The sequence below is a fragment of the Balaenoptera musculus genome, chromosome 11, assembly GCF_009873245.2.
Source record: "Balaenoptera musculus isolate JJ_BM4_2016_0621 chromosome 11, mBalMus1.pri.v3, whole genome shotgun sequence".
Lineage (NCBI taxonomy): Eukaryota > Metazoa > Chordata > Mammalia > Artiodactyla > Balaenopteridae > Balaenoptera > Balaenoptera musculus.
The window spans coordinates 98,540,892-98,556,102 of NC_045795.1; the positions used below are offsets into that span (position 1 = coordinate 98,540,892).

At 47.5% G+C, this 15,211-nt stretch overlaps 1 protein-coding gene across 2 annotated transcripts in view; it reads right to left on the reverse strand.

Moving 5' to 3' along the window:
• The window catches only part of VGLL4 (vestigial like family member 4), a 155,078-nt gene extending 141,255 nt beyond the window's left edge, over positions 1–13,823 (reverse strand). The window contains exons 1-2 of one of the 2 annotated variants that reach the window (XM_036867777.1): positions 13,695–13,823; positions 482–547 (exon numbers count right to left, since the gene is read on the reverse strand). In XM_036867777.1, coding sequence (XP_036723672.1) covers positions 482–545 — 64 coding nt within the window. In that variant the 5' untranslated portion in view covers positions 546–547; positions 13,695–13,823. Of the gene's footprint in view, positions 1–481; positions 548–12,599; positions 12,796–13,694 lie in introns of those variants that run through there. The other variant, XM_036867776.1, reaches the window with a different exon arrangement.
• Between the last annotated feature and the right edge of the window lie 1,388 nt (positions 13,824–15,211).

The following is a 15,211-nucleotide window of genomic DNA, read 5'->3' on the forward strand; positions in this document are numbered from 1 at the left end:
CACCACACTAGCGCGCGCTCTCCCCCCAGTATTTGTTCTCTTTTAGCTATGCAAATGGAATTTGCACGACTATTTCCCGTTATATGCACACTTCCAATGACATGAATGATCTTGGATGATTTTTCGCATCTCTAGTTCTCTGCTGCTCAATTAGTCTATCAACAAACACCTATTTATCTAAACTTCTAGAGACACATAAGGAGTATCTCCACTCCAGATCCCGCTAGAGTAAGCTGCGGAGGAAAAGAACTTGCTGAGTTAACAGCTCAAGCCCTAGCATCCAAAGATAACAGAAGACTTACATGTTCTGGCACTCGAAAACCAAAATTAGGATGCCAAGCTGTTACCTCTGAAGAAAACAACCAAAATTAACAGCCTATAGCCACAAAACCATGTGGAAAAACACGTGATTTTATTATACTCCAGGAGACAAGGGGGTATAGGTGAAAAAAAACCCACTTAAAATGGATTCCTGACTTACGTTTTTCATCGTCAGCATGCACCAGGGATGCTGCCCTTGACAAGACATCCAATGGCGTCTCCATTCCTGGTTGGAGCCCAGAAGGAAAAAAAAGAGAGAAAAAAAGAATTTAAATGGAATTCCAAAGACTTTTTTTAGAATTTTGGCAGTTAACCATTAGAATGACGCCTCCACCAAATGCAAATCACAATGCTGAAGATGAAAGTCTTCCCAGCCTGTGACGAGATCCAACGGACGTGGTTCAGGAACAGATAGAGAAAGGGGTTAAATTCCATTCTGTCTACTCAGCCAAACCTTGCCAATTCCAGGAAGCAGCTCAAGTCAGAACTGAAAGAAGGGATATTGTGAATATTCATGCCCATGTTATTCGTGCTTATAAATGTTTATGTGCGTACGTAACAACATGCCTGTCCAGACATACCCAGTAAAAAACAGTTCTCAGAACAAAGGCTACTCTATGAACACAGCATTATACCAGTCTGAAATTGTGGTGGTAGTCGTCGTTGTTGCTGGTTTATTAGTTTTAACAAAAATTACTAAGATTGAACCATTCTGTCCTTTTGCCTCCTTAGCTGAGACTCTGCAAAACTGTGTAGCTTAAAATAGGCAATGTACTCATGAAAAGTGTGTGAATTCCACTGGTGAGTTAAATGGTATTTTGAGTCCAATAGGAATCTTTATTTCTAAATGTCATGTTTTATCGCTGTCACCACCACCTAACACCGACATTTTTTTTTTTTTTATAAAACCTGGATTTTTATTTTTAATTCTGTTTTCTTAAATTACAGCACACCTATAAAAGCAAACACTGAAAAAGAGTTAAAGATGGTGGAAAACCTAGAGAATCAGGCTACTTTTACCCAGTTTTCCTTTTTTGGATTATTTAAATATATACACGCACACATGCGTGCACGCGCACACAGTTATTAGGAAAAGAGACACACCCTATTAGTTCAACAACTGCGAGAAAACACTTTAAGTGCACCCTTTAGAGATGCTCAGCATTTACTCAGCATTCTTCAGCCTTTACTGAGTACCTACTATGCATGTGCCAGTTACAAGACATAGCAGACCAGCTTTACTTTACAATATTCATACCTCAGGCCTCCAAAGAAACATCAGCTCTTGATCTTGCAATGTGATTTCATTCAACAAACATTATCTACTATGTACTAAGGCAGGAAAAATAAACAGAGCCCAACAGTTGCCTTCAAAGAGCTTTCAATTTATACAGTAGACATGCCTGCAAGAAATCTAGTTTAAGGCAGTGTTTTCCCCAAGTGTTGCACTGGATGTTCATATTTTGTAAGAAAAAAATTTTTCTATGATAAATAAGTTGGGAAAACACTGGAATAAACCAAATTAAGCAGTTTCTTTTCCTTCCTGTGCTTTTGATAGGCTGCTGTGCCTTCTGCAGGGGCAGAGGCAGTAGGGAGGGCAGCTCTATATACTTGAAGTCTCTCAAACTTCATTGGCCTTTCTTTTAACCTGAAACACCTCTTAGGGGACACTTGGAAATCATGCATTAAGGCAAAATGTGCTCAGTGCCAAAAGAGTGCTATAAACAAAATCCTATAGAAATATCAATGAATTCTGAAAGGCTCTGTGGAGAAAACAGAAGACAAGCTGAGCCTCTGAAGAATAAATGCAAAAGCACACAAGGGAAGAACAGAAGCAGAATCCATTCAAGAACAAGCTGCCCAAATCAGCCAGAAGACAAGCAATGTGGGGACAGGAAGTGACGAGGATGGAAACTTGGACCGGCGCCACAGCATGGGAGGACCGAGGGCCTCAACGGGATTTCGGCTGGATTTTGTCCACATTAAGGAGCCACTGAAATCTCTGAGGCGAGCAATACCTTGGCCATTGATGTGTTCCAGGGAAGTTATCCTGGTAGGGCCCTGTAGTCGCAGCCGACAGAATAGCAAGCCAAAGGCAGGGGACAACCTGAAAGACACAGGGATACAGCGGGCAGGAAGTAATGAGGGGCGTGTGTCGGGGGCAGCGGGGATAAGAGAAAACACAGACAGAAGTGATGGAGCTTGGGAGGTCTCAAGGTGTCAGAGGAGAGTCCAAGAGGACGCTGAGTGACAGGGAGGACAGTGAGGTTGTAAAGCAAACAGTAAGTTTCTTCTTTTTCAGAGACAAGGAGGAGGTGAGTAAAATCAGAGGCACAGGAGAGAAAAATGAACAACATTCACAATCCTTGTCTTCCTTGTAAGATAGAAAAGATCACCTCCCGACAGTAAGGATTTGGGAACTTGTTCAAAGGCAAAGAAAACAAAAGTTTGGGACAGACTGACAGGAAAAGGTTTGCTGAACTCACAAGAACTCAGTTACATTCTCGTCACACAAGCCAGTTTCCTATTCAGGCAAGATTTGAGTTTAAAGTCTTTTTTTTTGGCTGCATCGGGTCTTCATTGCTGCGCGCGGGCTTTCTCCAGCTGTGGCGAGCCGGGGCTACTCTTCGATACGGTGCTCAGGCTTCTCACTGCAGTGGCTTCTCTTGTGTGGAGCATGGGCTCTAGGCGTGCGAGCTTCAGTAGTTACAGCACGCGGGCCCTAGAGCACATAGGCTTCAGTAGTTGCGGCACATGGGCTCAGTAGTTGCGGCTCGCGGGCTCTCGAACACAGGCTCAGTAGTTGTGGCGCACGGGCTTACCTGCTCCATGGCATGTGGGATCTTCCCAGACCAGGGCTTGAACCCGTGTCCCCTGCATTGGCAGGCGGATTCTTTACCACTGTGCCGCCAGGGAAGTCCCCGACTTTAAAGTCTTTTAAGTAAATGCCTGCTTTAGCAGTATTTGGACTCACAATTCCTTAAATTAATTGCCTCATTAAGTTGAAGGACAATGCTTTCAAAATTCTAAACCCAAAAAGATACATGTTAACATGTGCCTCTTATGCAAAGTATGTGCATAGAAGCAAAAGATCAAAGCATAAAAATACCAAATGACACAAAAGTAGACCTAGAATTCTAGCATGTGGAAGATTATTTAAGTTCACTCACTCCAAGCAACTTAGGTTCAAAGTAGGTAGATAAGAGATTAGGTGTTTAAGGTTCCTCTACGAGGCACCTGCCATCTGCTGCAACCTTATTAATGTGACCAATTTTTATTACACAATTATTGAGTTCAGCAAAGTATTCGGGAGAGGTCACAGAGGAATAGAAGACATGATCCCTGCTTTTAAGGAACTACGACCTTGTTCGTGAACCTAAAGTATATGGCATGGGATAACAAGAGACAAATCTAAAGCATAGTAAAAGACAAAATATAATTTAACACTGAAATGAGTAGTGTGTTATAAAAGAGAGATCAGTGTCAGCTGAAGTGTTCACCTCATGAACATGCTTTTTTTCTCAGTTTGGTGTGTGTGTGTGTGTGTTTTAAAAAGCCACTTCAAAGGTTTCCTCCCCATTCCTCTCCCCTGGGCAGTCTCTACTCTCCGACCTCTCCTACTCACCTGGATCACACGGTCTGAGTATTTCCTGGGTGCAAGTACCCTGTCTGACCCTTACATGTACAGTCCTGTTGGGTCCACAGCCTGAGGGAAGGCACAGCGGCAGGTATGAGAGCCCGGGAGGGAGACTGAGACCCGCCCAGGCAGGATCGAGGACGCTTGCAGCTGCTAAGTGTGGGGAGCACGATGTGGGTGAACTCAGGGGACAGCGCAAGGCTGGCCGGACCGGCGTCCACTTACTGGAGCAGGCAACGGGCAGTGGTGAGTCCCTGAGCAGGCTGGGGAGGTGATGTCAAGGATGTTTTAGTTTAGCAGGTGTGGGGAGGATGGTTTGACCTGCAGGGATGAAGTCAGGAGTCACGCGGATCAGCTAGGAGGCTTCTGTAGGAACCAGGTGTGAGACAAGGACCACAACAGCGGGTACAGTGATACAGGCGGGAGAGGAGGAGCAGGGACCCGGCATTACTTAGCCACAAAAGGCCTAAGCAAATAAAGGTGGAAGATAACAGTAAAAAAGAAAAAAAAAAAAAAAAAACTTCTGAATTTTACATCTTGTACAATATCCGCAGTCCAAGAAACCCAATAAAACATGTGAGACGTGTGAGTAACATGGGGGAAAAAACTACGGTCATAGTATTTGATGGAGGGTCACAGTCTGCTGAGAGGGAAATGAGCATCACGGTGGGTTAAGAGGGGGGTCTCTGGACACTAACCGTGTGAGCTTGAATGAGCACAGCCACTTCCTACCTGTGTGACCTGGGAACTGACGTTGTCTGTGTGTCTGCTTCCTCATCTGTAAAATGGGGATGTTCATATTACCTCCCTCATAGGGTGTCAGAAGTGAATAGGCTTTATATGTATTCAAATAATTATGTGTCTGGGACTTCCCTGGTGGCGCAGTGGTTAGGCATCTGCCTGCCAATGCAGGGGACACAGGTTCACTCCCTGGTCCGGGAAAACCCCACATGCAGAGGAGCAACTAAGCCACAACATAGTTGTGCGCCACAACTACTGAGCCTGCGCTCTAGAGCCCATGAGCCACGACTACTGAGCCCACGTGCCACAACTACTGAAGCCCGCGCACCTAGAACCGTGCTCCGCAACAAGAGAAGCCACCACAATGAGAAGCCCGCGTACTGCAACGAAGAGTAGCCCCCGCTTGCCGCAACTAGAGAAAATCCATGCACAGCAACAAAGACCCGACACAGCCAAAAATAAATAAAATAAATAAATTTATAAAAAATAATAATAATAATTATGTGTCAAAACAAAGGCAAACATATTAAATAAACTGCAAATGCTGGTAAACATACTAGAAAAAGGGCACTGGCCACTACTTGAGACAGAGAAGATTCCTCTGACCTAAAGGATGAGAGGAACTGGGCTTGTAAAGGGGGACGTGGGGGGGAGACCAAGCTGGCCCTGTGGACGTGGGGAGCTCCCATGACCACAGCGAGAGGACTGGGCGAGGCGGGGAAGTGGGCACGGGCCGGATCACGCGTTCTCTGCAGGGTGTGACAAAGCTGAGATCTTATTCTTTAGTCAGTGAAAAGTCCTTGAATGGTCTGAGTGGTTTTAAACAGGGGAGCGACATGTCTGGTTTATTTTATATCCTTTATGAACCATAAATCATCTATGAGCTTTTGCAAAAGATTACACGGCATCTGGAAAATCAATCTAAGTACAAGCCAGTGATGTGTTCCCATCAGCGTGATAGTTTTTACAATATCGTGATCACTGAAAACATAATCACTTAAAACGCTGACACCTGGAACATAATAACCCCATAAAAGGGAGAGGAATGTGCTTCTGGAAAAAGACATCAAGTTCATCTGTAAGGGTTCTACTGCACTGCAACCCGTTTCTGGTCTATCCATTCATCTTTTTTTCGTGGTTGCTGTCAATTATGAACATAACTCATGGTGAAGAGAACACATATTTTGTTTTTTGGGTTTTTTTTTTTTTCCAGGCAATGGTCGGTATTTTCTCTGCCAGCCCATATTCCTTTCCTGAAGCTCCCTTATCCCCGATAATACATTCTTCCAAATAGCTTAAGAGTGAGAATTAGGGAATAATAGGTATCAGTGATAAAGCTACTACATTTTAGGGATATTCGGTGCTAATGAAAAGCTCAGCTCTAAATTTGAACACCATTATTCTGGACTTCCACAAAGGACCATCTTTTTTTTTTTTTTGATCAACAAGAGGACATGAACTCCTATCTTGGGAATAGAATTATGGGGTGTATTAGTCTTGTTTTGTTTTTTTCAGGCAAGGGAACAGAATTTCAAGATACATCATAGAAGTGTTCCAAGGAGATTTCCAAGGTGAAAACTACAGCACCAAGCTTGGCTCACTGCACACAGCTCCTCCAGTAACGCTGGCCCAACTACAGTGTAATTTAGGAAAGAGTGCGAGTCTTGGCCAGAGGTGGAAACCAGTGGAGGCTGGGAGAGGCCCATTCAAACCTCCTGATGTCCCTGCCACACTGTCACTTGACCAAAAAACCTGAAATAGGAAGATATCACTATCCTGGGATCCTGATGGCACGTCCAACTCCCAGAGGCACACTCTTCAGTATCCCTAATTCCTGCTGGCCCTGGCCCATCACTCTGTCAGGACCACTTCCTGAGCTAATCTAACTTGGCCTCAGCTAAGAAATATAACTGTAGGACAAGCCTACAGTATGAAGTATCTCACTATGGCAGGGGGTGTGGGGCCCTTGGGGCCATCAGGAATTCAGAGGCTTTCACTGGGTATCTCCTATGTCTGGCAAACACTACATAGAGACTTTGCAGAAAGGAAAACATGAACCCCCTGCCCTGAGCAACTTACACCAAATGCAGATCACTCTGTGGCCGATGTGGCTAGCTGTGAGTCTCAATGAGGTTAAGTGAAATGAAATTTCATACCCAATCGTCACCAGATTCTGGTGGCCACGCGCAAGCATAGCTTCAGGCACATCAAGTAGACGTGAATTAACCTCCTGGCTGTTCCTTCTCCATAGCGTGTCCAACTGATGCCCCACTAACTTCCGGCAACACACACAGATTGTCCCTGTTAACATCCATCCAATTCTCAGGTCATCCCTCTGTTCTTCTTGCTCAAAACCTCTCTCATTGGTGTAACCCTTTTTTCTTCTCGCACTGTACCATCTGTTAAATCAGCAGAGCCGGGACTTGAGCTTCAGAAAACCTAAGTCTGAGCCCTATTTTAATACGTTGAACTCATTCAATTAATCATCGCGGACAGCCGATGATGCTCTAGACTTTGCTCTAAATGCCTGACACCAATCGCGGGGCCCATTTAACCCCTCTGGGCACAAGTTCGCACCTAAAGAAAATGGTAACAACGTTGCCTGCTTCCCAAGGTCACGAGCTTGGCATGTGGATTAAATGATACAACGTAACTGACAATGCCCAGTCAACTCAAGTGAGAAATACATTCACATTCTGCCACCTTACAGCTGTGCGGCCTATACTTCTAGTAACACACTCACATACATTAGCTTACTGATCCTCACAGATAGGATTATTATATTTTTCTACAGATGAAAAAGCAAGGTGCCAAGAATATAAGTGACTTCCTGAAGAAGCTAACTCTAGAATCCAAGTCGCCTGACTCACCATCCAACGCTATTTTAACTATTTTTCAGCTGATTTTCATACAGACCTTTTGGAGGAAAGCAATTTTTTAGCTTCTCTAAGAAAAAACCCCAAAAATAAAGAATACCTTCCAGCTAGACTTCTAACCCTGTGCTCTTTCCCCTACACCTTGAGATATAGATGAAGCAATAATCTGACAATTTCTAAAGAAAGCAAAGGAAGACAAACCCTCCTCTCCTAGGAACACAAAAACCAGGACATGTTTCACTTTCTTTGAAAAGAGCGCGGCACAGAGTCACAGGAACAGTAACCAAGGCAGGTAAGAAGATTCTCACACCAAGTTGGTTGGTGAGACTGGGGCAGACAACACAGGCAGCAACGCCATAGGATCCCCCCGGGGCCCCGGGCACACAGGAATTAATCAGCCCTGAGGACTTCAAGCTCCCAGAGCCAGTTCAGCATTCAGGAAGGCTGGTTCCTACTTAGTCATGTTCAAGACAACCTGCTATTACACTCCAGGGGATAACTCCGAAGGTTCAATGAATGGTATTTGAAAACTTTCACCGTGTTTGTTTGTATTTCTCACAACCTTAAATTGTATGTCACACTCCTAAATAGAAACCAGTTCTTATTCAAAATACTCCTTCAATGGTCTGGACCCTTTGCTTGTCTAGCTTTCCTTATCGAGGCATGTGCCAGACATGAATTATAGACCTGTCTTGCTGTAATTTGAAGCATCCTACCAGGTACAAGGTCAGAAGGACTTGCCTGACTTCCCCTTATATCCAATTCCTTATTTCTACACATAATCATTTCTGAAAATTCATTTGAAGGCCAAATGTCTGAAATCTGAAAAACACATCTACATGTTCTATGCTTATTTCCAGAGAATTAAAAATATATCTGTGTAAAACGCCTTGTTAGGCTTCTTTCAGGTGCTTGTCAACCTCAAGCATAAGTCCCAGGATGAGAGCCAGCTGTGTTGGCAATTCCTCCCCCACCCCACCCCCCAGCCCCGTCCTAGAACACTAAAGAATTCAGTAAGTTAGTACAGGGTGTGTACCCTTCCCGTAAGGGTTTAACGCCCCTCCCCCCTCCCGTGAAACCTCAATAGGGCAGGTCTATAGGCTAGGCAGCCATCCATCTCTTTCCCGGCCGGTGGGACACATCAGGTGTCAGGAACAAGGTAACCTCAGGTGCCTGCCATCAACTTAGCTCTGTCTCCTGCTCATCTCCACCCCCCATCACATCAACACAGAGTTAGCTGGGCTGAAAAACGAGTACCAGTCTGGATGAAATCCTTGCACAAATGCTCAACTCAACCACCTTAGGTTTTCTGAGGCTAAAATGGCCCAAGGCTCTATGGGCCTCCTCAGCAACCCCCTCCCCCCCGAGGTGGGGACTGCAGGGATGTGATATTTAGTCATCTTGATGACCCTGGCAACAGAAGCTGCCCAACGGTGCTACCACACAATAAGTACAATCCTTAAGTACTGTAACACAGTTTGGCATCAGTGTCAGCTGTGCAAACACACGGACTGTACGAAAGCAATCGTGTGCCTGTCAGGGTCACCTGTTTAGACTTAAAGCTGCAAAACCAAACTCAGGTTATAGCGTATTTCATGTCCTTTATGTGAGGCTGCCCAACGCTGGTGTAACATTCTTACTGCTGGCTGAAGTTCATCCCTCTCCCTGAAGTGCCCCCTGGAAAGTGCCTGTATGTGGGCCCACACTTGACACCACCACTCTGTCCAAAGAGGGAAAATAAAATTCAAATCTGGACTTTTTGAGCAGACCACCAACTGCCACGATTTTTCAACACGGTTGTCAAACAAACAATGAACTATCCTTTTCTTTCTCATATTTAGGCTATTGTGAACCTGTCTCTTCATTTTCAATACCTCGGCCTTCTACAGCACCTCATAGGAAATAAAAGAAACTCTCTGGCATTTCTAGTTTACTCTGGATATGCTTGTTCTTGCCATTTATTTTACTTGGATACTTAGAATCTCCTATTCAGAAGCACTGAGGCGCCAGGTCCTCTTAGGGACCTGTTACACCCAAGAATGACAGACAGGGACCTGCATCACAGCCCAAGTCGGCAAACTTCCCATAATACCCAGGTCGAGCGCCCCACTGTACCAAAATCTCAACTCCCAGCCTATCAGTAGCCTAGAAAAGTCTTCTAACCCATGACACGTTGCATCACTAGGAAGCTCTTTCATTATCGGCATCATTAAATATGGTAAATTCTCATCATTCGCAGTCATTATATTCTATAAAGCCTCTGAGACCTCTAAATTAGTGAGTACTGAACCACTGTGCCTAGGAAGAAACTGCCCCAAGTACTGATTTGGAGATACAAATAAATTTTAGTGAGGAGACAAATTCACAAATACAGGAATCCACAAACAATGAGGATTGACGTATCTGGTTATAAGACCTGAGGCCTGAGATACTGAAAGCACATTCTACAAGGGTTTCTTCTTTTGCAAAAGAGCTACTACGGTGTAGCCCAGGTTGAAAGAATTTTTCTGATTTCAGCACTTCATGCATACACTCCTTCCTTCCCTACCTTGGCAGTTTATACTATCAAGATTTGGCAGTCTGATTTCTAAGTTGTTGGGTTTTTTGTTTGTTGTTTTAACGTGGACAGATCCTAAATGGCTAGAGACTGATTGATATCATCCCCTTGTCTCTTCTCTTAAGCTCCCACATATAGACTTGATTAACTTCAGAGAGGCTCCCTAAAAGAATCACAAACGACCCTCAGTCAACATACCTTACAGAAACTTCTTAACCAAAAAAAAAAACAAAAAAAAACCCCTTTCACCAGGTTCCCATAACTGCAACAGCTTGTCTAACACAAGCAATGAAGAGACAACTTGATATGTTAAAATTGCCACATAGTGTCATCATTTTAGTTATATTAGAATTTTCCCAATGTATTTGACTATTACCTCCTAAACTTATGACAACTCATTATTTTATTAAGTCATACTCAAAGTTGCAAAGCAAAGCAACTTTGAGTATGGTTATATGACTTATTATTTTATTAAGGCCAACTAAAAGTTGCACAACAAAACTATCCAGGAGAGATACCTGGAAGAAACACAAAGTAAAATCTTCCTTTGGATTTGTTTGGGCAACCACAAGAGGTTGATGACAAGGCTGACTCCCTAAGGAGTTAAAAGGAATTTCACACTGCAGAACTCTTGTCAAACAGACCATTTGAAAGGGAAAGTTTTCATCTCATAATTATCGTTTTGTAAGAAGTGTTAAAATCTTAAGGTAAAGTCATAGTTCTAAATCGGGTGGGAAAAGTGGTGACAACTGTGTTTTATGAAGCTCTTTCAAGTCTTCAAAGACTTTTATAAATAACATAACACAAAATACTTTTCAAAGCACACTATTCCCTGTAATTAACTCTGTGATGTATCAGAACAGATTTTATCACCCTCTTACAGAGGAAAATAACGCACAAATGTTAACTAGAAGTAACTTTTTCTGGTCACAAACTTAGTAGGTGACAGGGATAGGACTTGAACTCGTGTCTCCAGAAATAAGCCAGAGCTGTTTTTACTACAACATTCACAGTTTTGGAATGTAGTTCATGGTTATTTATAGCAGAATTATCTTCTTAATTGTATTGTGTTTTGGTCAACATAAAAATTAGTTTGCATTCCCTTCCAAATGGAAAGCAAAGGCAGGCTGCCCAGAAGTGTGAAAAAACCGTGGCGGGGGAAATTAGCCTGGGATTAAAATGTTGCCAAAGTCAAACAACAAATTGAGGGGTTTACCTCATTTCTACCAGGACGGAGATGACTTTTCAGCCAGATGCATCAGGAAACACACAGAAAACACACACACACACACACACACACACACAAAACTGTCTTGAGTACAAGACAACAAACTTCTGAGTTATTCCTAAACCCATTATTTAAATGAGAGCACTGAGATTTAGAGATAGATGATAAATAACTTGTTCCAAGATCGCGCCCCCAGTACAGCCTTGAGGCGCTGACCCCTAAGCGCTCTTTAAACGACCCACGCTACTCCCCTCACGCTCATGCGCAGACTTCATCAGCTGCAAGCAGGAAACAATGAACATTGCAAGTCTGCGGACTGGGAGGCTAGTGCATAGAGTTAAAAGTTTGGTATGCTAAAATGGAACGCAAAACTGACCTTCAAACGCTAATAGGAAAATTAACATTTGTTGCCTTTGTCTTCGAGAAAGTTCAGAGGAAACAAATGAGAGCCTTCATTTTCGTCAAAGTAGGCTTGGGTTTGTAAAAGAAAGATAAACTCTACAGGAGACAGTACCTTTCAAAGAGAGGGGGCAACCAACCGCTGGTAAAAACTAGAAGAGCCGCCTCCACCCCCGCCCCCCAGGCTGCTGGTTCTTATTAACCGCAGAGAAGGAAATAACGACTAGCAAACACACAGCACCAATGATCAAAGTGAAACCGATTTTTTTAAGTCAGCTGGCTTGAACAGACGAACACATGCCAACTAAAGCGCATAAAGACCAGCGGCCCCAACAGTGCTGTCATCCTAACCTAAGAGATTTAAAGGTCTAGGGCGATGAATTAAAGGAGACTTGAAGCAAAACCAAAAAGGACAAGACCTTTGCTTTGCGGCGAGGCCTGCACTCACTGCAGGAAGAGTGTGCCGTTTTGTTTTGGAAAGGGGGCAGGAAGTATACAGAGTGGAAAGAGCCCATCCCAGCTGCCCATCCTCTGCCATGTCCCGCGGTCCCGCACCACAGCCGTCCTTTGCCGCTGGCCACGACCAAGGGGCTACAGGCCGCGGGCCCCCCCGCCCGGCCCCTCGCCGCCGACTCCCAGGACAGCTTCCACTCCAGACGCTAGACCTCTCCCTCCGGGAGTCCTGGCGCTTTGGTTCCCACCAGGAGCCTCAAGTTGCCCCGCAAGAACAAGCCGCCTCGTCCGTCCTTCCAGGAGGACGCCCCCGTCCCGCTCCGAGCCAGTCCACCCCTGAGCTCCCCGCAAGCCAGCCCTCGCCCTGCCCCCTTCTCCCGCACTCACCGCCGGGCGGCTCTGGGCGCGCCCGCCTCGGGCCGGCCGGCCCCGCTGGGGACAGGGGCGGGACAACGGGGCGCGCGGGACCGGGCGCACTCCGGGGGCGCGCCGACGCGCAGGCGCCCTCGCGCCCGCGCTCCCGCACCGACCCCCGCCGCTCCGCACACCCACACGCACACACGGGCGGCGCGCGCCGAGCCGGCTCCGCGGCGGACGCGAGCGCGGGAGCGCGAGGAATCCCTGGAATGAGGCGCCGCCCGCCCTCTCCCGGGCTCCGCCGGGCTCCGCCGGGCCACGCCCCCTGGCCCGCCCCTCCGGCCCAGCAGGTGGGGGCCGGGCCCAGGTGAGCCAGCGGGGAGGCGGGGGCGGGGCCTCGCGCGCCCGGGGGAGGCTCATTTCCCCTCCCCCACCCACCCAGCGCCTGGCGGCAGCTCGCACCCACCCAACGGATGCAGACGCGCTCGGGCGGCCAACGTCCGCAGGGGGCCCGGGCTGCGCTCGACCCGGGGGAGCGCGTGGACCCGGCGCACGCGGTGTGTACCAGCCTCTGACACACACCGGGCCGGACCCCAGAGGCCCAGGCAGCGGGAACACAGCTTTGGTGCACACGCACGAACATAAACGAACCTCTCGTGCGCGCCCAGGGGCTCGCAGCTGCGGGCCAGCACGCCTCCCCGCCCCCCCCCCCGCACGCACACAGTAGGCTCTCGCATCCGGTGGACACAGCACACGTGACCACGACGACCACAGTCGACCCAATCCCTTACCCGCTGTCCCTTAACCTCCCTGCCCCTAAACCGCCACGCAGCCGGCCAAGTGCCCGCGCATTCGCGCCGGACCTGCGGCACCTCCGCCGCCCTCGGCTCCAGACCCGCACGCGTCCCCGCCTATCACGCAGACCGGCTCGCTCAGCTGCCCAGGGAAGGCGCCCGGGGGTCGGCGTCCACGCCCGCTCAGCCGCCGGAGCGCCGCGCACGCCGGCGCTTCCCGCTTCCCGGGCTCCACGCTCCACGGGCCGCCGACCTGGGGCACTGGTTCGCCCTCTCGTGACCCGCACACCCCCAGCCGCTCTGCCCGACAGGCCGGCGACCACACACGCACCTGAAGGGACAGGTCGCACTTGCTTGGGGAGGTGAGCGCTCAGGTGCCACCGCGATCAGAACGGCTGCTGCAGTCCAGGGCTCTCAGACGCCGCTCGGCTGCCTCTCATTACAGCATTTTACACCCCGCACTCCACACACACCCCACAGGCGCACGGCAGCGTCTTTCCTCCCCCTCCCTCGCCCGGAGGAGGAAGTCCTAGTAAATGAAGTCAGTGTGGAAGGGAGGGAACCGAGGAGGAAGGCAGAGTTCGGGGTGGAAAGAGCCCCCTCCAGCCGCTCACACACCGGTGTTTGCTGTGTCTGGCACACTCCCGGAGTCCACAGCCCGGTCTGCTCCGGAACGTGCCCGGGAAGGGGCGGAGAGGAGGGGGCGAAACATTTCTAATCGGTGCAGGTTCTTATTACAGCAGCAGCGTAGACACGTGACCACGAAAAGAAAAGCCCTGTCTTTAATTTTTTCCTGTCATTCTCTGGAGATTTCGGGGTGTGGGTAGGAGGGGTGGAGGCCTGATTCTCCCCGGTCCCCGGCAGCCCTTGCCCCATTGTTCTCCCATACTGCCACAATTAAGAAAACATTTGCTTAACGTATCCAGCCGCTAACTTCATAAAATAAATAGTCAGGGACTGGACTTCCTCTGGTTTGCTTGAAATGGCTTCATGTTGCTTGCCTTCTGGCTGTTCTCAAACCTCAGTCATTATTAGGGGCTCCTGCTATAGGGCTTTCCCTGGGAGATGGCTCTGCTGAGATGGAAGGATAACAGAAACAAATACCGGCTTACATTAATGCTGGGGGGAAATGCTTTGCAGTTTTCAAACTGTTTTCCTATCTATTACCTCATCCAATTATATCGGGTCACAGCCTGTTATCTCATTTGATCTTAGCCCCGGGTTGGGGAGCAGGACAGGTATAGATAGTTCCATTTTACAGCGAGATTAGGTTTACCTAGACCGCGGAGAGGCATTGCCTGAACCCGAGGCACGGTCTTGCGGCCCCCTGTGAAATACACTCTCCTGCTGTCCACACAGGGCCAATGGAGATAGGATGACCCAGGTGACAAGTTGACCCAAGCATAACCACGCCTGCTTTCCTGGTTCCCAGATTAAAGTGCACAGATTAAAGCTCGGGAAGGCTCCCAGTCTTCCCAAAGAGATTTTTACTTAGACTCCATTTTAGTTCATCAATAGTCTCAGACTAGGGGAAAAAAATCCTGAGAAAGATCATAGAGAGGAGGTTTCATCCTGCCAGATTAGGACGTGGAATGAGGAAAGGGTGAGGACTGCTGGGGCAGATTTCGGGAAGTGTGACAATAGAGGAAGGGCTTGGGATTTGAATAAACCTGAATTTGAATCAAACCCCACCTCTGTCAGTTATGAAGTTATAACATGCCCAAAGTTATAACTTTGGGCATGTTATCAAGCCCAGTTTTCTCATCTGTAAAACAGAGACAGTTCTTAACTTGAAGAGCCGTTGCAGGGACTAAAGACCAGACAGAATATCTGGTGAACATTCACCTC